This window comes from Coregonus lavaretus, assembly GCF_964263955.1.
Source record: "Coregonus lavaretus genome assembly, chromosome: 16".
NCBI lineage: Eukaryota > Metazoa > Chordata > Actinopteri > Salmoniformes > Salmonidae > Coregonus > Coregonus lavaretus.
The window spans coordinates 29882964-29906909 of NC_140003.1; the positions used below are offsets into that span (position 1 = coordinate 29882964).

General features: G+C 43.2%; 1 protein-coding gene across 1 annotated transcript in view; it reads right to left on the minus strand.

Annotated features, from left to right (window-relative positions):
- Positions 1 to 23946, minus strand: part of lrch1 (leucine-rich repeats and calponin homology (CH) domain containing 1) — a 96662-nt gene that overhangs the window by 56337 nt on the left and 16379 nt on the right. Inside the window, exon 2 of the mRNA XM_084179929.1 lies at positions 11267 to 11411. Coding sequence (XP_084036055.1) covers positions 11267 to 11411 — 145 coding nt within the window. The remainder of the gene's footprint in view (positions 1 to 11266; positions 11412 to 23946) is intronic.

Genomic DNA, 23946 nt, shown 5'->3' on the forward strand with positions numbered 1-23946 from the left:
TCTCTCTCTCTCTCCTCTCTCTCTCTCTCTCTCTCTCCTCTTCTCTCTCTGGCCTCTCTCTCTCTCTCTCTCTCTCTCTCTCTCTCTCTCTGATTTATTGGCATGGGAAACATGTTTACATTGCCAAAGCAAGTGAAAGAAAAAAAAAACATACAGTAAACATTTCACTCACAAAAGTTCCAAAAGAATAAAGACATATCAAATCAAATGTTATTTGTCACATACACGTGTTTAGCAGATGTTATTGCGGGTGTAGCGAAATGCTTGTGCTTCTAGCTCCGACAGTGCAGTAATATCTAACAATTTCACAACATATACCCAATACACACAAATCTAAGTAAGGAATGGAATTAAGAATATATACATATATGGACGAGCAATGACAGAGCGGCATGGACTAAGATACAGTAGAATATTATAGAATACAGTTTATACATATGAGATGAGTAATGCAAGATATGTAAACATTATTAAAGTGACTAGTGTTCCATTTCTTAAAGTGGCCAGTGATTTCAATAGGCAGCAGCAGCCTCTAATGTGCTAGTGATGGCTATTTAATAGTCTGACGGCCTTGAGATAGAAGCTGTTTTTCAGTCTCTCGGTCCCAGCTTTGATGCACCTGTACTGACCTCGCCTTCTGGATGATAGCGGGTGAACAGGCAGTGGCTCGGGTGGTTGATGTCCTTGATTATCTTTTTGGCCTTCCTGTGACATCGGGTGCTGTAGGTGTCCTGGAAGGCGGATAGTTTGCCCCCCGGTAATGCGTTCGGCAAACCACACCACCCTCTGGAGAGCCCTGCGGTTGCGTGCGGTGATACAGCCCGACAGGATGCTCTCAATTGTGCATCTGTAAAAGTTTGTGAGGGTTTTAGGTGCCAAGCCAAATTTCTTCAGCCTCCTGAGGTTGAAGAGGCTCTGTTGCACCTTCTTCACCACACTGTCTACATGGGTGGACCATTTCAGTTTGTCAGTGATGTGAACTTGAAGCTTTCCACCTTCTCCACTGCGTTCCCGTCGATGTGGATATGGGGTGCACCCTCTGCTGTTTCCTGAAGTCCGCGATCATCTCCTTTGTTTTGTTGACATTTGAGTGAGAGGTTATTTTCCTGGCACCACACTCCCAGAGCCCTCACCTCCTCCCCGTAGGCTGTCTCGTCATTGTTGGCAATCAAGCCTACTACTGTTGTGTCGTCTGCAAACATGATGATTGAGTTGGAGGCGTGCTTGGCCACACAGTCATGGGTGAACAGGGAGTACAGGAGGGGGCTGAGCACGCACCCTTGTGGGGCCCCAGTGTTGAGGATCAGCGAAGTGGAGGTGTTGTTTCCTACCTTCACCACCTGGGGGTGGCCCTTCAGGAAGTCCAGGACCCAGTTGTACAGGGCGGGGGTCAGACCCAGGGCCTCAAACTTAATGATGAGCTTGGAGGGTACTATGGTGTTGAATGCTGAGCTATAGTCAATGAACAGCATTGATCTGTTCTCTCTCCCTCTCCCTCTCCTTATCAACCCTCTCAGGTTCAAGTGTCATATTATGTCTATATACAGTGTTGTAATAATGTGCAAATAGTTCAAGTACAAAAGGGAAAATAAATAAACATAAATATGGGTTGTATTTACAATGGTGTTTGTTCTTCACTGGTTGCCCTTTTCTTGTGGCAGCAGGTCACAAATCTTGCTGCTGTGATTGAACACTGTGGTATTTCACCCAATAGATATGGGAGTTTATCAAAATTGGATTTGTTTTCAAATTATTTGTGAGTCTGTGTAATGTGAGGGAAATGTGTGTCTCTAATATGGTCATACATTTGGCAGGAAGTTAGGAAGTGCAGCTCAGTTTCCACCTCATTTTGTGGGCAGTGTGCACATAGCCTGTCTTCTCTTGAGAGCCAGGAATGCATTCGGCTGCCTTTCTCAATAGCAAGGCTATACTCACTGAGTCTGTACATAGTAAAAGATTTCCTTAATTTTGGGTCAGTCACAGTTGTCAGCTTTCTGCCACTGTGTACTCTCTGTTTAGGGCCAAATAGCGTTCTAGTTTGCTCGGTTTGTTTGTACATTCTTTCCAATGTGTCAAGTAATTATCTTTTTGTTTTCTCATGATTTGGTTGGGTCTAATTGTGTTGCTGTCCTGGGGCTCCGTTTGTGTTTGTGAACAGAGCCCCAGGACCAGCTTGCTTAGGGGGCTCTTCTCCAGGTTCATTTCTCTGTAGGTGATGGCTTTGTTATGGAAGGTTTGGGAATTACTTCCCTTTAGGTGGTTGTAGAATTTAACGGCTCTTTTCTGGATTTTGATAATTAGCGGGTATCGGCCTAATTCTGCATGCATTATTTGGTGTTTTACATTGTATACAGAGGATATTTTTTGCCGAATTCTGCATGCAGTCTCAATTTGGTGTTTGTCCCATTTTGTGAATTCTTGGTTGGTGAAAAGACTCGAGACCATAAAGGGCAATGGGTTCTATAACTGATTCAAGTATTTTTTGGCCAGATCCTAATTGGTGTGTCGAATTGTATGTTCCTTTTGATGGCATAGAAAGCCCTTGTCTCAGATCGTTCACAGCTTTGTGGAAGTTACCTGTGGGACTGATGTTTAGGCCGAGGTATGTATAGTTTTTTGTGTGCTCTAGGGCAACGGTGTCTAGATGGAATTTGTATTTGTGGTCCTGGCAACTGGACCTTTTTTGGAACACCATTATTTTTGTCTTACTGAGATTTACTGTCAGGGCCCAGGTCTGACAGAATCTGTGCATAAGATCTAGGTGCTGCTGTAGGCCCTCCTTGGTTGGGGACAGAAGCACCAGATCATCAGCAAACAGTAAACATTTGACTTCAGATTCTAGTAGGGTGAGGCTGGGTGCTGCAGACAGTTCTAGAGCACTCGCCAATTCATTGATATACAGCTGTGGAAAAAATTAAGAGACCACTGCACATTTTTCTTAAATCAGCATCTCTACATGTATGACAGCCATTCCATTCCAGTGTCTGTTGAATTCCAACACAGGCATACCTCATTCTAATGAATTAGGTACTGATTAGGTGATCACCTGAACCAAATCTTATTTAACGAGGAAAAGTGTAAAAACCACTGCTGTGGTCATCACTATCCTCTTGCAATAGGACCAGCTGGATGGCAAAAACAGTGCTAATAGTACCTCAAAGGTAATATTAATAAAAAAATAACTATTGACCATGCCAAAAGAGTTGAAAAGGAAAGTTTTGAGTGAGGAAAAGAAGGGTTCAATTCTGGCTTTACTGGCAGAGGGATACAGTGAGCGTCAGGTTGCTTCCATCCTTAAAATTTCAAAGACGGCCAAGCAGCAGACATTGGGGACAACAAAGCTACAGACCGGCAGAGGGCGAAAACGACTCTCTACTGACCGGGATGACCGCCAACTCATTTGATTGTCACTCAACAACCGTAGGATGACATCAAGTGACCTACAAAAAGAATGGCAAACGGCAGCTGGGGTGAAGTGCACGGCGAGGACGGTTTGAAACAGGCTCCTAGGGGCAGGGCTGAAGTCGTGCAAAGCCAGAAAAAAGCCCTTCATCAATGATCAGCAAATAAGAGCCAGGCTGAGGTTTGCAAAAGACCATAAGGATTGGACCGTAGAGGACTGGGGTAAGGTCATCTTCTCTGATGAGTCCAATTTTCAGCTTTGCCCAACACCTGGTCGTCTAATGGTTAGACGGAGACCTGGAGAGGCCTACAAGCCACAGTGTCTCGCACCCACTGTGAAATTTGGTGGAGGATCGGTGACGATCTGGGGGTGCTTCAGCAAGGCTGGAATCGGGCAGAAGGACACATGAATCAAGCCACGTACAAGGTTGTCCTGGAAGAAAACTTGCTTCCTTTTGCTCTGACGATTGGTTTTTCTAGCAGGACAATGTGCCATGACACACAGCCAGGTCAATCAAGGTGTGGATGGAGGACCACCAGATCAAGAACCTGTCATGGCCAGCCCAATCTCCAGACCTGAACCCCATTGAAAACTTCTGGAATGTGATCAAGAGGAAGATGGATGGTCACAAGCCATAAAACAAAGCCGAGCTGCTTGAATTTTTGCGCCAGGAGTGGCATAAAGTCACCCAACATCAATGTGAAAGACTGGTGGAGAGCATGCCAAGACGCATGAAAGCTGTGATTGAAAACCAGGGTTATTCCACCAAATATTGATTTCTGAACTCTTCCTAAGTTAAAACATTGCTATTGTGTTGTTTAAAAATGAACATTAACTTATTTTATTTGCATTATTCGAGGTCTGACAACACTGCATCTTTTTTGTTATTTTGACCAGTTGTCATTTTCTGCAAATAAATGCTCTAAAATGACATTATTTTTATTTGGAATTTGGGAGAAATGTTATTTTTACCCAAACACATACCTATATATAGTAAAACCAGAGAAACTGATAATTTTGCAGTGGTCTCTTAATTTTTTTCCAGAGCTGTATATGTTGAAGAGGGTGGGGCTTAAACTGCATCCCTGTCTCACCCCCCGGCCCTGTGGAAAGAAATGTGTGTTTTTTGCCAATTCAACAAAGCATGAGAAGACTTTGCCTTTGTTTTGGTTTGTTTGTTTGTCAATTAGGGTGTGCAGGGTGAATACGTGTTCTGTTGTACGGTAATTTGGTAAAAAGCCAATTTGACATTTGCTCAGTACATTGTTTTTGCTGAGGAATCATATGAGTCTGCTGTTCATGATAATGCAGAGGATTTTCCCAAGGTTGCTGTTGACGCATATCCCACAGTAGTTATTGAGGTCAAATTTGTCTCCACTTTTGTGGATTGGGGTGATCAGTCCTTGGTTCCAAATATTGGGGAATATGCCAGAGCTGTTAAAGAGTTTAAGTATAGCCAATTGGAATTTGTGGTCTGTATATTTTATCAATTTATTTAGGATACCATCAACCCCACAGGCCTTTTTGTGTTGGAGGGTTTGTATTTTGTCCTGTAGTTCTTTCAATGTAATTGGAGAATCCAGTGGGTTCTGGTAGTCTTTAATAGTTGATTCTAAGATTGTATTTGATAATGTACAGTGGTGTGAAAAAGTGTTTGCCCCCTTCCTGATTTGTTATTTGTTTGCATGTTTGTCACACTTAAATGTTTCAGATCATCAAACACATTTAAATATTAGTCAAAGATAACACAAGTAAACACAAAATGCAGTTTTGAAATGAAGGTTGTTATTATTAAGGGAAAACAAAATCCAAACCCACATGGCCCTGTGTGAAAAAGTGATTGCCCCCTACAACCTAATAACTGGTTGGGCCACCCTTAGCAGCAACAACTGCAATCAAGCGTTTGCAATAACTTGCAATGAGTCTTTTACAGCAAATTTTGGCCCACTCATCTTTGCAGAATTGTTGTAATTCAGCCACATTGGAGGGTTTGAGCATGAACTGCCTTTTTAAGGTCATGCCACATCATCTCAATAGGATTCAGGTCAGGACTTTGACTAGGCCACTCCAAAGTCTTCATTTTGTTTTTCTTCAGCCATTCAGAGGTGGACTTGCTGGTGTGTTTTGGATCATTGTCCTGCTGCAGAACCCAAGTTCGCTTCAGCTTGAGGTTATGAACAGATGGCCGGACATTCTCCTTCAGGATTTTTTGGTAGACAGCAGAATTCATGGTTCCATTTATCACAGCAAGTCTTCCAGGTCCTGAAGCAGCAAAACAGGCCCAGACCATCACACTACCACCACCATATTTTACTGTTGGTATGATGTTCTTTTTCTGAAATGCGGTGTTACTATTACACCAGATGTAATGGGACACACACCTTCCAAAAAGTTCAACTTTTGTCTCGTCAGTCCACAGATTATTTTCCCAAAGGTCTTGGGGATCATCAAGATGTTTTCTGGCAAAAATGAGATGAGCCTTAATGTTATTTTTGCTCAGCAGTGGTTTTCGTCTTGGAACTCTGCCATGCAGGCCATTTTTGCCCAGTCTCTTTCCTATGGTGGAGTCATGAACACTGAACTTAACTGAGGCCTGCAGCTCTTTGGATGTTGTTGTGGGGTCTTTTGTGACCTCTTGGATGAGTCATCGCTGCACTCTTGGGGTAATTTTGGTCGGCCGGCCACTCCTGGGAAGGTTCACCACTGCTCCATGTTTTCGTCATTTGTGGATAATGGCTCTCACTGTGGTTCGCTGGAGTCCCAAAGCTTTAGAAATGGCTTTATAACCTTTTCCAGACTGATGGATCTCAATTACTTTCTTTGTCATTTGTTCATGAATTTCTTTGGATCTCGGGAAGATGTCTAGCTTTTGAGGATCTTTTGGTCTACTTCACTTTGTCAGGCAGGTCATATTTAAGTGATTCCTTGATTGAGAACAGGTGTGGCAGTAATCAGGCCTGGGTGTGGCTAGAGGAATTGAACTCGGGTGTGATAAACCACAGTTGAGTTGTGTTATAACAGGGGCGGCAAACACTTTTTCACACAGGGCCATGTAGGTTTGGATTTTGTTTTTTTTCTTAATAATAACAACCTTCATTTCAAAACTGCATTTTGTGTTTACTTGTGTTATCTTTGACTAATATTTAAATGTGTTTGATGATCTGAAACATTTAAGTGTGACAAACATGCAAACAAATAACAAATCAGGAAGGGGGCAAACACTTTTTCACACCACTGTATATGTTTTTGCTGTTTGTTCATTGTTATAGGGCGAAAAAGATTGGATAAGTGGTTTATCCATACATCTCCGTTTTGGATAGATAACTGTTCATGTTGTTGTTGGTTTAGAGTTTTCCAATTTTCCCAGAAGCTGTTAGATTCTATGGATTCTTCAATTACATTGAGCTGATTTCTGACGTTCTGTTCCTTATTTTTCTGTTGTGTATTTCTGTATTGTTTTAGTGATTCACCATAGTGAAGGTGTAGGCTCAGGTTTTCTGGGTCTCTATGTTTTTGGTTGGATAGGTTTCTCAATTTCTTTCTTAGGTTTTTGCATTCTTCATCAAACCATTTGCCATTGTTGTTAATTTTCTTACGTTGTCTGCTTGAAATTTTCTATTTGATAGGGAAGCTGAGAGGTCAAATATACTGTTTAGGTTTTCTACTGCCAAGTTTACACCTTCACTATTACAGTGAAACATTTTGTCCAGGAAATTGTCTTGAAGGGATTGCATTTATTATTGCCTAATAGATTTTTGGGTAGATTTCCACACTACTTTCCTTCCATCTATAGCATTTCTTAATATTATTCAGTTCCTTTGGTTTTGATGCCTCATGATTGAGCATAGCTCTGTTAAAGCAGAGTGTGATTTTGCTGTGATCTGATAGGGGTGTCAGTGGACTGACTGTGAACGCTCTAAGAGACTCTGGGTTGAGTTCAGTGATAAAGTAGTCCATAGTACTACTGCCAAGACATGAGCTATATGTGTCCAGTTCTGGCATTTAGGTCGCCACAGACCAGTACATGTCCCTGGGCCTGGAAATGGTTGATCTCCCCCTCTAGGATGGAGAAGCTGTCATTGTTAAAGTATGGGGATTCTATTGGGGGGATATACAGTGGGGAGAACAAGTATTTGATACACTGCCGATTTAGCAGGTTTTCCTACTTACAAAGCATGTAGAGGTCTGTAATTCTTATCATAGGTACACTTCAACTGTGAGAGACGGAATCTAAAACAAAAATCCAGAAAATCACATTGTATGATTTTTAAGTAATTAATTTGCATTTTATTGCATGACATAAGTATTTGATCACCTACCAACCAGTAAGAATTCCGGCTCTCACAGACCTGTTAGTTTTTCTTTAAGAAGCCCTCCTGTTCTCCACTCATTACCTGTATTAACTGCACCTGTTTGAACTCGTTACCTGTATAAAAGACACCTGTCCACACACTCAAACAGACTCCAACCTCTCCACAATGGCCAAGACCAGAGAGCTGTGTAAGGACATCAGGGATTGTAGACCTGTACTACGCCGTCAGGGATTAAAATCCTGCAGCGCACGCAAGGTCCCCCTGCTCAAGCCAGCCATGTCCAGGCCCGTCTGAAGTTTGCCAATGACCATCTGGATGATCCAGAGGAGGAATGGGAGAAGGTCATGTGGTCTGATGAGACAAAAATAGAGCTTTTTGGTCTAAACTCCACTCGCCGTGTTTGGAGGAAGAAGAAGGATGAGTACAACCCCAAGAACACCATCCCAACTGTGAAGCATGGAGGTGGAAACATCATTCTTTGGGGATGCTTTTCTGCAAAGGGGACAGGACGACTGCACCGTATTGAGGGGAGGATGGATGGGGCCATGTATCGCGAGATCTTGACCAACAACCTCCTTCCCTCAGTAAGAGCATTGAAGATGGGTCGTGGCTGGGTCTTCCAGCATGACAACGACCCGAAACACACAGCCAGGGCAACTAAGGAGTGGCTCCGTAAGAAGCATCTCAAGGTTCTGGAGTGGCCTAGCCAGTCTCCAGACCTGAACCCAATAGAAAATCTTTGGAGGGAGCTGAAAGTCCGTATTGCCCAGCGACAGCCCCGAAACCTGAAGGATCTGGAGAAGGTCTGTATGGAGGAGTGGGCCAAAATTCCTGCTACAGTGTGTGCAAACCTGGTCAAGACCTACAGGAAACGTATGATCTCTGTAATTTCAAACAAAGGTTTCTGTACCAAATATTATGTTCTGCTTTTCTGATGTATCAAATACTTATGTCATGCAACTTATGTTCCTGCTCTTTAGGCCAAAGGCAGATGACCTCAGACCTTGTATATTCCAGGATGAGATAGTATAGGCTTTGTGTTCCATAGTGTCTAGTGTGTTTTTGTGTGGTTTAGGGCCGGACCATCACAGTAGGTGTGAGCAGAGCATGTTGAGCATCTGATACATACCTCTTAGGTCGCAGGATGGTGCTTGGGCGGGTGTAATAGTGGGGGTTGGGCCTGTTGCTCTGCTCACGGCCTGGGCATATGTCCTGCTGTCATGTTGAGGTCCTTGCCGCAGGGGCATGGGGTGGGCAGAAGGGGCATAGGTCTGATATGGGGGGGCCTATATAGGGTGTAGCCAGGGTTTGCTTGGGGTGGTCTTAGCTGGTTGGGGTGTGGCTGGTGATGGTGGGGTGTGGCTGGTGATGCTGTGGTCTGGGTGTAGGTCCTCTTGGCGTGGGTTCTCTCGGTGCAGGTCCTTCAGAAGGGGGTCTTGCAGGTGTCTCGCTGGTCTAGACGGGGTGTCCGTTGCTCCTGTGTGAGGTGCTCGAGCTACGGTTGAGGGTGACGTCCTTCAGGGTCCTGTCAAAAGTTGGGATTGCTGCCTTGTAGAGGTGGACCTGGTCGTAAAGGCTGTTCAAGTCCAGGGCGGAGTGGTTGGCCAGGTAGACATTAGGTTTTGAGGCACAGTCTCACGAAATGCTTGCATTCACCCGCCTGTATGGTGGCAGGGTGAAAGTCTTTTCGTGGTAGCAGGATGGAGATAACTACTTGTGCGTCTCTCTCACTCTCCTTATTGACCCTCTCTCTCTCTCCCCTTCTTTTCTATTTCCTTATCGTCTTTCTCTGTGTTTAATCTTTCCATATACCAGGGAGGGCAGGCCTTTCTCTCTGCTATGGAAACGACCTTTCAGCTTCCCCACTCCAGATACACAACAGGCCAATAGGAGGGAAAAGGCTAGGCATTCATGACCTTGGCTCCTGACTCCCTCCCTCCCCGAAACAATGTGTTGTCTGGTATGTTAGATATTATTGTTCTGTGAACACTCCTATCAAGCATTGCTTTTTACAACCCCTCATGAAGAGTCATGTGATATGTTTTATGGCTATTATATTTCAAGTGGCTGGTGTATGTTGATCTGAAAACCACTACACTGCAGCTAGCACAACAGCACAAGCTAACACAATAGAGCAACAAGCGAGCATGCCAACAGCCACAGTAAAAGCTGCCTGCCTAAATAAAAGCTAACAGAACAAAAGCAGCAAAAACAAATCAGCAAACTCAATGACACAACATGAAAACAACAGCTGACAGCTCCAAACAGCCTCCATCCCATTAACTTCAAAATAAGACGTTTTTTTCCACAACTGCCAAAGTTCTATCTAGACAACAAAGAGTCTTTATTCTCTTTCCACCATGATACAGGAACAGAACGATCCTAAAACTAAAGCTGTCCTTTTCATGTGTTCCTGGTGCAGACATGGAGAACATTGTCTATTTCCTGTTTTGACGGCAATATGAAAAGCCACAAATTCAAACGAGATGATCTGCCAGTGTCTCCATGGCGTCTGATAACATTCCTGTCTAGTGGTGTAAAACACATCCCCTGGTGCTGTCACTGTGGTGCTCACATCACATTATACTCAGACACACACACGCCACGGACTCACTCACTCACACACTCACGATAACCTACATCAGCTACCCTCCACCGAGGCTCAGTGATGAGAAGATAAACTACATTTCCTATTACATCCTCCCCCTTCAGATGTAGCATTTCGATAACTAATTCAACTTATTAACTCAACTTAAACGATATGGCCGCAACATGACATGCATGCATGCGTGTATGTGTGTGTGCGCGCGAGAGAGTTTGCTCTTCTGTGTGTCTCTGTCAGAGATATGACTAATGAATTTCCCTCAGTTGCACTGTGGTCTGAGCAGGGAGGAAGAGACGTGAAGGACAGAGAGTACCGAGTCTGTCTCAGGTTGATGATGCGTACAGCAGGCAGTAAAGAACCAGGCTAGCACTGATATGATGATCTCTCTCTCTCTCTCTCCCCCCCCTCTCTCCCCCCCCTCTCTCCCCCTCTCTCAATAGCTAGATAAAGCGGGAGTGGAGACTGGAGAGAGATAAAATGAAACAGGTAGTGTCATGCATCATTCCATTATGCGATCTGAGCGTATTGCACAAACACAGAGACAGGATGTGCTGTTGCCCTGTGGTCCTGCGATGAGGTTGGAAGCGGTGCCAGCAGCCCATTGAGAGGTGTCTGTGATGCGTGAAGCCTAACAAGCGTGTCAGTCCTGGGGAACAGTTGGGATCAAACACCTGAGTCTAAACAAGCCCTGGTCCAAAGAAGGTACTGCTAACTGCTAACCTTCTCTGCTGCTTATCAAATATCAAATGACATCTAATATATTTAACGCTATACTGAACCAATACTGCCACCTTTATAAGGATAACTGTGCAAACACAACTTTAACGATCAACCACTGATATTCAGCAACTCCTGGAAAGAAAATGGAGGCATTTCTATCATTGAAAACTAATGTGTTTCTCACTCACTCAACAGTCACCTGTTAACTGTAGGTCCAAGTTTTACCTGAGGTTTAAGGAGGTGAGTGACTGTAGGCTGATGATGGTGTCAGGAATGGTCTTGATACAGTTGTGATAGAGGTTCAGAGTTTCCAAGGCAACCAGGTGACACACCTCCAAGGGGACCTCCGCCAAACGATTCCTCGACAGGTCTATGAGAGAGAGAGAGAGAGAGAGAGAGAAAAAAATAGAATAGGAAGAGACAAATATCACCTGTAGTTATATACTAGTGCCACTAGGTGTCTCTCTCCCCGGCCCAGGACCTCCCCTCCATACAACCCAGCTCAGCAAAGCCATCCAAAGGCTACAGGCTAACACAAGAATTCCTGTACTGTACTGGCTACCAGCAGCAAATAACAACACTGATATCAGCTGAGGCAATAATAACAATTAGCCACTGTGTTCAGTGTTCAGATTAGCTCCACTCCACCCCTGCCTACTGTTCCATGGTGATTTAGTGAATTCAACTGGGATGACCTAACGCACTCAGTCAATATGGAAGCCTGTGTTACATTATGGACACCACAGGGGAAGGAAGTTCTGTTAAAAACACTCAGATACAAAAGGCTACTCATTGTTGATCTTCCGCTCTAGCAAAACAGCTTCAGTGTGACTCAAAGGCCTGCTAGCACTAGTAGCGCTGACTGGAAATAATGACTAAGGCCTGAAAATAACATCACACTGTGTGTGTGCATGCGTACTATGTGTGTATTTAGAAAGACCAATCACCCACAGTGAATGGTGTCACAGTGTCATGTAGCATTGCATCACATCACTACGACCACATCCTACTATGCTACTATCCTACACATCTAACGAGAGACAGCTCCTGTTACACTACAACAACATGAAGCCATGGATGTTATCCGAACATGGCTGGGTATGGCATGACAGACAGATGAAGGCTCAAACTGAGACACATATTAGGGGGTGGGGACGTGCGTATGTGTGTGTCTATGTGTTTGCATGGCGGGCAGTGTGGGCAATACAACTGTCATGTGATGTGACATTGATGACGACATGGCCTAGGGTAGGGTAGGGTCAATCCCCCCACCCACACACACACACAGATACACACTCAAACACATACCCTAACACGCTCCACCGCCCTTGTAAATTAGAGCATCCCCATGGTAACCAACCCCCACAAACCATAGACACAGGAGCATTGATGTAAATATATTTAATGACACACATAAACACACCTGCATAAATGTGTGCATGCGTGACATTCCATGCAAGGAGACAACCATGTGACCGTGACAAAGATAAGACCATCATATCCTGCACTTCGCTGCAATGCCCTCTGTTCAGATTAGGCTAGTTCAGATAGCTTCCATGACAACTCAGACTGTCTGGAGGATGAAGAGCTCTACTATTACGAGTAGTGTCCTGCTTCTGTCAGACACACACAAAAACACACATTCATCTTCTCTCTGTGCTACTCTTCTAAAGCTGTGTCCATTCCCCTAGCCAGACTGAAGTGTTGATCCAGAAAGCAAAAAGGTTTACAGCTCTCTTAACCCCCCCCCCCCCTCCTCCTCGCTCTCTCTCTCTCTCTTTCCCTCCCTCACTCTCCCTCTCTTTTACAGCCCTCTAAGTGCCTCATATTTCCACTGTACAGCAGCTGAACCACATCTCCCTCAGAAGTGGAGAACTAACAATCCCTCCTCCCTCTACATCGCTTTCCAAGCTCTCCCTCGCATTCCCTTTCTCTCCCAACAGAGTTAGCCATCAACTCGCAAACACTCACTCAGCATATAGACTAAAAACAGACACACCTAGGGGCCTAGTTAGTTTAGAGTCATACCTACAAACGTATGCACAGACACACACACACCTGAGAAACGTATTCATACAAGCATACACACACACACACACACACACTGAAACACACACACACAGAGGGCCATCAGTCAATGCACAGCATGCTGGGAATGGAACTCCCCCAGACCCAGTACAGGAAGTGAAGGGAACAACAATCCCCATGGGACAGATTCAACCTTAAAGGAAAGGTTCACCCATTTTTTATGTTGTATTGTTTTTGTGCATCTCGGAGTGATGTTCTATCGATTCCCTGGGTCATTTCATGTTTTCATGTGTATCTGAGTTATTGGTGTTCAAGTAGGCAGAAATCCGTCCGGTATTATGTAGCGCCATGATAAAGTGCAGACTTTCAGCTTTAATTTTAGAATATTTACATCCAAATTGGGTGAACGGTGTAGGAATTACAGCACTTTTATATGTGGTCCCCTCCTTTTTAAGGGACCAAAAGTAATTGGACAATTGGCTGCTCAGCTGTTCCATGGCCTGGTGTGTGTTATTCCCTCATTAGTTCATTTACAAGTAAGCAGATAAAAGGTCTAGAGTTGATTTCAAGTGTGGCATTTGCATTTGGAATCTGTTGCTGTTAACCCTCAATATGAAGTCCAAAGAGCTGTCACTTCCAGTGAAGCAAGCCATCATTAGGCTGAAAAATCTAAACAAACCCATCAGAGAGATAGTAAAAACATTAGGTGTGGCCAAATCAACTATTTGGTACATTCTTAAAAAGAAAGAACGCACTGGTGAACTCAGGAACACCAAAAGGCCCGGAAGACCACAGAAAACAACTGTGGTGGATGACAGAATAATTATTTCCCTGGTGAAGAAAAACCCCTTCACAACAGTTGGCCACATCAAGAACACCCTCCAGGAGGTAGGCGTATCTGTGTCAAAGTCAACAATCAAGAGAAGACTTCACCAGAGTAAATACAGAGGGTTTACCACAAGATGTAAACCATTGGTAAGCCTCAAAAACAGGAAGACCAGATTAGAGTTTGCCATAAACATCTAAAAAAGCCTGTACAGTTCTGGAACAACATCTTATGCACCAGAATGATAGGAAGAGAAGAGTATTGAGAAGGGAAGGAACTGCTCATGATCCGAAGCATACCACCTTATCTGTGAAGCATGGTGGAGGTAGTGTTATGGCGTGGGCATGTATGGCTGCCAATGGAACAGGTTCCCTTGTATTTATTGGTGATGTGACTGCTGACAAAAGCAGCAGGATGAATTCTGAAGTGTTTAGGGCTATATTATCTGCTCAGATTCAGCCAAATGCTTCAAAACTCACTGGACAGCGCTTCACAGTGCAGATGGACAATGACCCAAAGCATACTGCGAAAGCAACCCAATACCTTTTTAAGACAAAGAAGTGGAATGTTCTGCAATGGCCAAGTCAATCACCTGACCTGAATCCAATTGAGCATGCATTTCACTTGCTGAAGGCAAAACGCCCCATGAACAAGCAGGAACTGAAGACAGCTGCAGTAAAGGCCTGGCAGAGCATCACCAGGGAAGAAACCCAGCATCTGGTGATGTCTATGGGTTCCAGACTTCAGGCAGTCATTGACTGCAAAGGATTTGCAACCAATTATTAAAACTCACAATTTAATTTATGATTATGTTAGTTTGTCCAATTACTTTTGAGACCCTAAAATTGGGGGGCTATGTATAAAAATGGTTGTAATTCCTACACGGTTCATACAATAATTTTGACAAAATCTTTCAATGAATGATGAAAGTGTTAAATTAAAGCATATCTTGATTGTTTCCTTTCAAATCCATTGTGGTGGCGTACAGAGCCCAAATGATGCAAATTGTGTCATACAAGACAAGACGAGACACAGATTACCAAGACATATGCGCACGGCCTGCCCCCTCCCCTCTCTCCCTCCCTTGCGATGGCTCTCTCTTCATTAATGATGGGAGTATGTGTTGTCTTCGGTCTGTTGCGTGTAGAATATCCTAGCCTATTTATTGAGGATAGGCCATGCTTTGCTAAAGTTGCAAGTCAAGAAATTGCGAGATCCAGCATTTCATTGAGAGATACAGCTTTTGATTGCCGATAGATAGACCTAGTACAAGGTTCTGACTTGGTCTGGCTGGTGGCTGACCTGCCTATACTGTGCCCCTCCCCTCTCTCTCCCCGTCCCTCGCTATGAAAGATGGAAGTGTTCTCAGAAGTATGGTAACTAATCAGTCTCCTCTGTTCCAAAAATACTTAATCTTAGGAGTCGATTCCTAGGGGAATTGAATCTTGACACTCAGAAATGGGAGTCGACGTGCAGTCAAGCGCCCAATAGACTCCTATTCACTCCTTGAAGGAAAGTGCTCCTTGTCCTAGAATCGCCCAGAATGCAATGTGTGGCCAATCGACGTAGCATGGGCAACGTTTCCCATCTCCTCAAAAGTATATATATATCTGACGTGGATGTCGATTAAGGCGGCCCCCCGTACCGCTCTGATTCAGAGGGGTTGGGTTAAATGCGGAAGACACATTTCAGTTGAATGCATTCAGTTCTACAACTGACTAGGTATCCCCCTTTCCATTTCCATTGTGAATGTTAGACTCCACTCTATGAGGCACATCGATCTGCAGGTTCAACATTGTGAGATTGTAGACTCCTATATTGATAATTCAGTTTGTTTAGGCGATTTTACAGCTAACTAGCTACGTTACATGCTAATATTGTCTTTGGTATTATTGTGTGTAGCTACGTTTTCTAGCTAGCTAGTTAGCCAGCCCATAGAACGAGCATTGCATTATGGATTTTGTAATCGACTTGGAGCTGCAACAGATTTCCACAACGATTTTCCATGTTGCTACCAACCTTATAACACCAAAATTAAACATTTGTTCACAAAAAATATTGTTCTCACATATTACTGTTATTTAACACTGTAAATTAAAGGAATTCATGGGTTTTGGTGGATTTTTCCTTTAACACCAGTGCAATGTACAATCACATGGGCAGACAGACACATATACATGTAGCCTCCATAAACCCAGGCAGACAAGTATCCCAGTTAGGCTCAGAGGCCTATAACTATGCAACTCTATAAAATGTATAATACAAAGTATGTGATGGAGAGGAAGCAGTGTGTGTGTGTGTGTGTGTAGGCAGTAAACAGTGTTATTAGAACTATGAGTTATCAGAGACCAGACCTCTTTTACTGAGGGGCTAACGTCTCCCTACGGCGAGCACTCAGGACCATATGTTGATTTACATAATTTCCCCTCCTCCTTTATGTGAAGAGAAAGAAAGAAAGAAGAGACAGATCGAGAGAGGCCGAGCATGTGTGTGTACTGTTATCCAGCACTCCTAGGCATGGAACACATCTGTGTGTGTGTGTGTTTGAGAGAGAGTGAGTGAGAGCAAGCACAGCTTATGGTTGGAGGGGGAATGTAATGGGGGGAATAGGAGGAGAGGAGCACAGATGAGACGGACAGGTGGAAGGGTGAATCACTGACTGAGCCTCAAGGAGGTCTCCTAGTCTGACACTGGTGACCCATACACACACACAGATAAAGCCTGTAGCACCCTCTCGACCTGACACACTATGATTTGTGTGTGTGTATATGTAGGAGTACCATATGCCACTGCCAAACCAAAAGCCAAAAAACAACATTCCCCTTCACACACACACACTGCGAATTCTCAAGGCCCAAGGGTGAGATGTGTCAGTATCCTACCGCAATGCCCTTTACATGACCCTATAGTGCTGGGAACCACACACGAAATTGGAATCCTTAACGTTAAGAAAAACGTTTGTGTTTGTTTTTTCCCCACAAATTTAAAGGGACATTTCTAAAATGTTAAACTAAATATTCATCATCTCCAGTACCACCCCAACATCATCAGCATGTGAAAATAGCGCATTTCTATGTTTTGTAGTAAAAAGATAACGAGGAAGATAAGTGTTTCCAGTGACATCAACCAATTAGTAGGCAATGCCTACTCATAATTGGTTAAAATCACGATGCACACTGATGATGTCTTGGAAACACTTCTCTTCCTCAATCTTTTTTTACTTTTTCCACAAAGCATAGAAATGTGCCATTTTCACATACAGTATGTGGATGTTGGGCAGGTGCTGGAGATGATGAATATGAAGTTGAACTTTTTTAAATTTCCCTTTAGAAATCACAATGCAGTCATCACAAAACATATTATTTTCCATGTTATAGCCTAACTAGAAGATAAAGGCCTGGATAATTTAAATAAAACCAGAGAGGATGAGGCAAACTTTAGGATACTTTGGTGAATTTGCGAGGCATACAAGACAAGACATGGCGAGATAAAGATTACCAAGACATATGCGCACGGCCTGCCCCCTCCTCTCTCTCCCTCCCATGCGATGGCTCTCTCTTCATTAATGATGAGAGTATGTGTTGTCTTCGGTCTGTTGCGTGTAGAATATCCTAGCCTATTCATTGAGGATAGGCCATGCTTTGCTAAAGTTGCAAGTCAAGAAATTGCGAGATCCAGCATTTCATTGAGAGATACAGCTTTTGATTGCCGATAGATAGACCTAGTACACGGTTCTGACTTGGTCTGGCTGGTGGCTGACCTGCCTATACTGTGCCCCTCCCCTCGCTATGAAAGATGGAAGTGTTCTCAGAAGTATGGTAACTAATCAGTCTCCTCTGTTCCAAAAATACTTAATCTTAGGAGTCGATTCCTAGGGGAATTGAATCTTGACACTCAGAAATGGGAGTCGACGTGCAGTCGAGGAATCAATTATTTTGTCAACTCTCCACCACTACATCATCGTCGTTAACAGCTGGAAAAATGTCAGAGAAAGGCAAGCGACAGCAGCGAAGTCCTGTATGGCAATACTTTGAGAAGTCAAATGAGAAGGGAACACAAGCAGCAATGCTTCACCATCTGAAAGGGACACACTGTGAGACCCAAACCGTTTCTGGCTGCAGCACGGCTGCATTGTGAATACCCGTGGAATTATAAAATAATTCATAAAATAATTTTAAGTCACATCCACAACCGTTTAACATAGCCATCAACAGCCACACCAAGAACACCAGAATAACTGTGTTACGCACCAATGTTTGTAATGCTTATAAAGCGTGAGGAAAAAAACTACCTCTCTGACTCACACTCATGTGACTAGAGACGCACGCACATGCACAAACATACCTCCTCCTCTTAAGGCTGCACAATGTTAAAGGTGTTATGAGAGCCAATTCTATCCCTAACCTCTTCAGACCATCCAGTGTCACACTTAGAATGAGATTTACTGGAAAGGAGGTTAAACTCACACGCACACACAGCTCCCATCCCACCAAAGCAGGAACTATGTCCTCCTTACCCAAATAAGCTTAGCAAACTCAAACCATTTTTTTTTTAAACAAATATGAGAACTAGGGTGTGTGTGTAGGCCTAGCTCATGTCATGTTTTCAATAGCAATCAACACTGAAGAGCAGAGCATTGAATACAGGTCACTTCCATGTAAAAAGGACCCAAGAGCATCAACATGTGAAGTTCATAGGAGCATGTCAAATTGGGTGTCAAATGAAAGCTGAGTCTCTTTTTTTATAATTTTTTTATTAAGGCATATATACATTTTCTACCATTATCCATCCAAAAATAAATAAATAAGCAAAGGCTTTGATTTCTGGTCAAACAGATGGAAAATGGGTCTTAGATAACATCTACCAGAAAAAGTCTTAAAAAGGAATTCGAAAAAAATAATAATGTTGAAGATCCATGCCAACTAATATCAACACATATTTTGTTTGAGAAATTTTTTCTGCCTTCTGTAGGCTTAAGAAACATTGCCTTGTGCATTGAAATTCCATTACCAAAAACCCACATACAGTGGGGGAAAAAAGTATTTAGTCAGCCACCAATTGTGCAAGTTCTCCCACTTAAAAAGATGAGAGAGGCCTGTAATTTTCATCATAGGTACACGTCAACTATGACAGACAGAATGAGATTTTTTTTCTCCAGAAAATCACATTGTAGGATTTCTAATGAATTTATTTGCAAATTATAGTGGAAAATAAGTATTTGGTTAATAACAAAAGTTTCTCAATACTTTGTTATATACCCTTTGTTGGCAATGACACAGGTCAAACGTTTTCTGTAAGTCTTCAAAGTTTTCACACACTGTTTCTGGTATTTTGGCCCATTCCTCCATGCAGATCTCCTCTAGAGTAGTGATGTTTTGGGGCTGTTGCTGGGCAACACGGACTTTCAACTCCCTCCAAAGATTTTCTATGGGGTTGAGACCTGGAGACTGGCTAGGCCACTCCAGGACCTTGAAATGCTTCTTACGAAGCCACTCCTTCGTTGCCCGGGCGGTGTGTTTGGGATCATTGTCATGCTGAAAGACCCAGCCACGTTTCATCTTCAATGCCCTTGCTGATGGAAGGAGGTTTTCACTCAAAATCTCACGATACATGGCCCCATTCATTCTTTCCTTTACATGGATCAGTCGTCCTGGTCCCTTTGCAGAAAAACAGCCCCAAAGCATGATGTTTCCACCCCCATGCTTCACAGTAGGTATGGTGTTCTTTGGATGCAACTCAGCATTCTTTGTCCTCCAAACACGACGAGTTGAGTTTTTACCAAAAAGTTCTATTTTGGTTTCATCTGACCATATGACATTCTCCCAATCCTCTTCTGGATCATCCAAATGCACTCTAGCAAACTTCAGACGGGCCTGGACATGTACTGGCTTAAGCAGGGGGACACATCTGGCACTGCAGGATTTGAGTCTCTGGCGGCGTAGTGTGTTACTGATGGTAGGCTTTGTTACTTTGGTCCCAGCTCTCTGCAGGTCATTCACTAGGTCCCCCCGTGTGGTTCTGGGATTGTTGCTCACCGTTCTTGTGATCATTTTGACCCCACGGTGTGAGATCTTGCGTGGAGCCCCAGATCGAGGGAGATTATCAGTGGTCTTGTATGTCTTCCTAATAATTGCTCCCACAGTTGATTTCTTCAAACCAAGCTGCTTACCTATTGCAGATTCAGTCTTCCCAGCCTGGTGCAGGTCTACAATTTTGTTTCTGGTGTCCTTTGACAGCTCTTTGGTCTTGGCCATAGTGGAGTTTGTTGTGTGACTGTTTGAGGTTGTGGACAGGTGTCTTTTATACTGATAACAAGTTCAAACAGGTGCCATTAATACAGGTAACGAGTGGAGGACAGAGGAGCCTCTTAAATAAGAAGTTACAGGTCTGTGAGAGCCAGAAATCTTGCTTGTTTGTAGGTGACCAAATACTTATTTTCCACCATAATTTGCAAATAAATTCATAAAAAATCCTACAATGTGATTTTCTTGAATTTTTTTCTCTATTTGTCTGTCATAGTTGACGTGTACCTATGATGAAAATTACAGGCCTCTCTCATCTTTTTAAGTGGGAGAACTTGCACAATTGGTGGCTGACTAAATACTTTTTTTCCTCACTGTATCTTTAAGATATTTTCAAATTTCTCTCCCTCATGAGGAGGAAGTATAATTAATTGACAGAAGTAACAAGTAAAGGTAGACCTATCAATTAATCAGTGTTTTTTCTGATATCAATTTTGTTTATGAATTAAGTGATTAAAACTTGAAATTCCGTAACCAAAAACTGGTAATGGAATTTCTGCAATTTGCCTTTCTAGGGCAGTATAATGTACTCTACTGTGCTGTACTCTATGGTGCTGTGCTGTCCAAACTTGTGAAACATAGATTACATTTTTACATTGTCTATGATTGGTTCAGATTTAGTCCAGACCAACCAAATTTGGTCTTGTTTGGGGGCAGAGCTCATTAAAATAATAGCCAGTGTGTAGAATAATACGCACATTTGCAAAGGACGATATTGTATATTTATACCTTTGTGTACCTATTTAGGATGCATCACCATGGAGAAAATGACATTCATATCCATAATTATGCATTTCTGTGTAGTACAGATCAGGGACCCATGATGAAATTCCTTTACCAGGTGTAAATCCTCTTCACTTACTGTAGTTCGATAACAAAAATAGATGTTCAATGCGTCACGTCATAGCTGACGACCCATTCTTTCTGCAGACATTGTTAAATCTTAATTCAGAGGAGATATTTCGTTTTGGAAAACGTGGACACAAAAAACGGAGGGAGATTTTACCTAAATTCTGTTACCAAACTTTGCATCTGCACAGTTCTTCCAGTAAATGTGTTTTGTAAAATGTTTAGTGTAAATTGTTAAAAGTAGTCCTTGTGCATAGAGTTGTATGGTTTGTTAAACTTTGAAATCAATGGTTTTTGTTTGGCATACATTTTAAAATGTCTCAGCGCAAATCCGTTACCGTGGAATTGCCCTACAGCTCAGATACACTTAGTGATAGCTATGTTATGGACAAGAACATTCTTGTTACAAGTTCCTTATCTTTCCCCCCTTTTCATTCACTCTTTAGCAGCTAGTCTTACTTTCTCTCTTTATATGAGCTCTTGACATATCTCTTCCCTTTATCCAGACGCCATGGGCTGAACGGTTCAACTGACAGCCAACAGATACAGACACTAACGTTGCTCAATAGAGTCCGGCTCTTTGTTGGATAGATACAGTGGCGCACACACAAACGTACACGCATGCACAAGCACCACTGCAATAGATATCAAGGTAGCCCAGATGGCATGGCTTATCATTCTAATCCCTGGCACACAACATATTGACACAGCTGCAACTGCTACTACTACTGGGGCACAGGACTGGGGTGTGTGTGTGTGTTTCTGATAAAGGGTTAGACACAAGGGAATTCTCTCACTGTATAGTGTGAGACCCTGTCATTAAGACCTTGTTTACACCCCCGCCCCAGACGTACAACGACCCGCCCAACAATAATTTGGGCACAACCATGTATTAGGTGACTCGTCACAGGGGGGAACCTGAATTACGTGTTTTTCAGACAAAATTGCAGCTCTGTATAACAGTTTCTCCTGCACATAACCTCTGTGGAATATACAATATGACAGACAGTATGAAAGGGGAGCACACACACTCTACTTGTGTCAACCAACCTTAAATCATAAACATAGCATTCCACCTACAGTACATCAAATATTCTCCAACTCCTCAACACTACTACAATCTACTAACATTATGACTGCAGCCTGAGGGCCTACCTTCCAACACAGTGTGACAAGCCTCAACCATTTACACACAATATCTTAGGGCTGTGAATTGCCAGGGATCTCATGATACAATATTATCACAATACTTAGGTTCTGATACGATATCCATTGCGATTTGCGATTCGATGTTCCAAACATATTGCTCACCATATGTGTGCTGCAGAGGGACAAGAGGGAGCCATGAGAAAACAAGTTTTGATCAGTCATGGAAATTGTTGAAAACAAAATTGGCTCCTTATTTAAAAAGATGGAGAACAAGCTATGAAGGAAATATAGTTTTGGTGCAGGTAAAGCCAACTAGCGCAAAAATAATATTGCGATATTGTCAAAAATTATATCCTGATATGTAACTGTATCGCTCCAAACTTCTCCAGAAGGTCTCAAAACCTGTTTACACTATCTTAGAAGGCTTAGGACTGAGTCACGGTCCCCCTACTCCACGGAAAATGTAAACAGTTTATGGCATATACTTCCCCCCACATCAGTTCCACCACTTTCTGTTACCGACACTGAGACAAAATGGCCGCCACAGACACATCAAACAACATCTAGAGCCTAGATGCCTTAAATAGGCCTGTCAGCTGGCTCCAGTGTCTTCAGGCGCAGAGAAAGTGAGTTTCTGTTCTGTTCCGCCGTTCATGTGGTGCCAGTCCACTTGTCTGGACTAGTGGCGGCACAGGTTAGATCATAGCTCGATGGTAAACAAAGGTAGCATTGAGCTGGTTGTCATGGTAGAAGAAATGGCTGAGGCCAGCAATGTTTATGATTCCTGGTTCCTGATAAACATTCTCAGGAATACCCCTTATCAAGGACTGATGTGGGAGTGTGTTAAGAAGAGTTCCAGAGGAGTTCTGAGAAGTTAGGACCTTCCTCTCTGACTTGGCTGTATATCCAGAGAGGTACGTGTTCATTATCAGCTCCAGTATGCACTCAGGACATCCCTCAGAGGCATGGTTCATTACAGACAGGAACGAAAGACATAAACAAGAAATGGTGTGACCTAGGCCCTCGCTAGCTCCCTCTCCCTCTTCACTCATTCTCCCCCTCTTTCGCTTGGTCTTTATCTCCCTCACCCTTCATATGACTGTGTGGGTCCAACACCCTACCCCGACATGGGCCTCCTCCTACAATGTGTCCTGTTGGTCAGACCTCCCGGGTTTTCCCATCCTGAGGCCAGCATCCAAGGAAACCCTCCAAATGAACACTTGAAACGGAATCAAAACCACAGTGAAATTTAAGAAAATGAGCATGAGAGAAAACCTGCTGACACTCACTCACACACACACAACCCCCCTGTATCCACATCAACTCTCCCCCACTGACATGAGTCTGACCTCACAGACCAATCACCAGATAGATTGTGTGACTCAAACAGGAAGACACAGGACGTGTCCATCCATCAGTGTCAACACTGAACTCTGCTTGTCAGGGGGAAGGAAGGACGCTCCAATGAAACAGCTCAAAAAACACATTCCTTCTGCCATGACTGTAATCTAATGATTTCTAGCGGTTATTCTGCTAATTCATTGTTTCCCTGTTGCTGTGTAGAAGTATCATTGTTAAGCAGATGATATTCAGCAAGAGAACATCTGGCACCAATAATCATCTTAAGGGAGTTAGGATCTATATCAAGCCTAACAGATTCCACAGCACTCTAAATCACTGCTGATCTCAATTCCCTCTGCTGGAGGGCCTACTCACTTACACACACTGTTTCTCTCTCTCCTCTCTTTCTT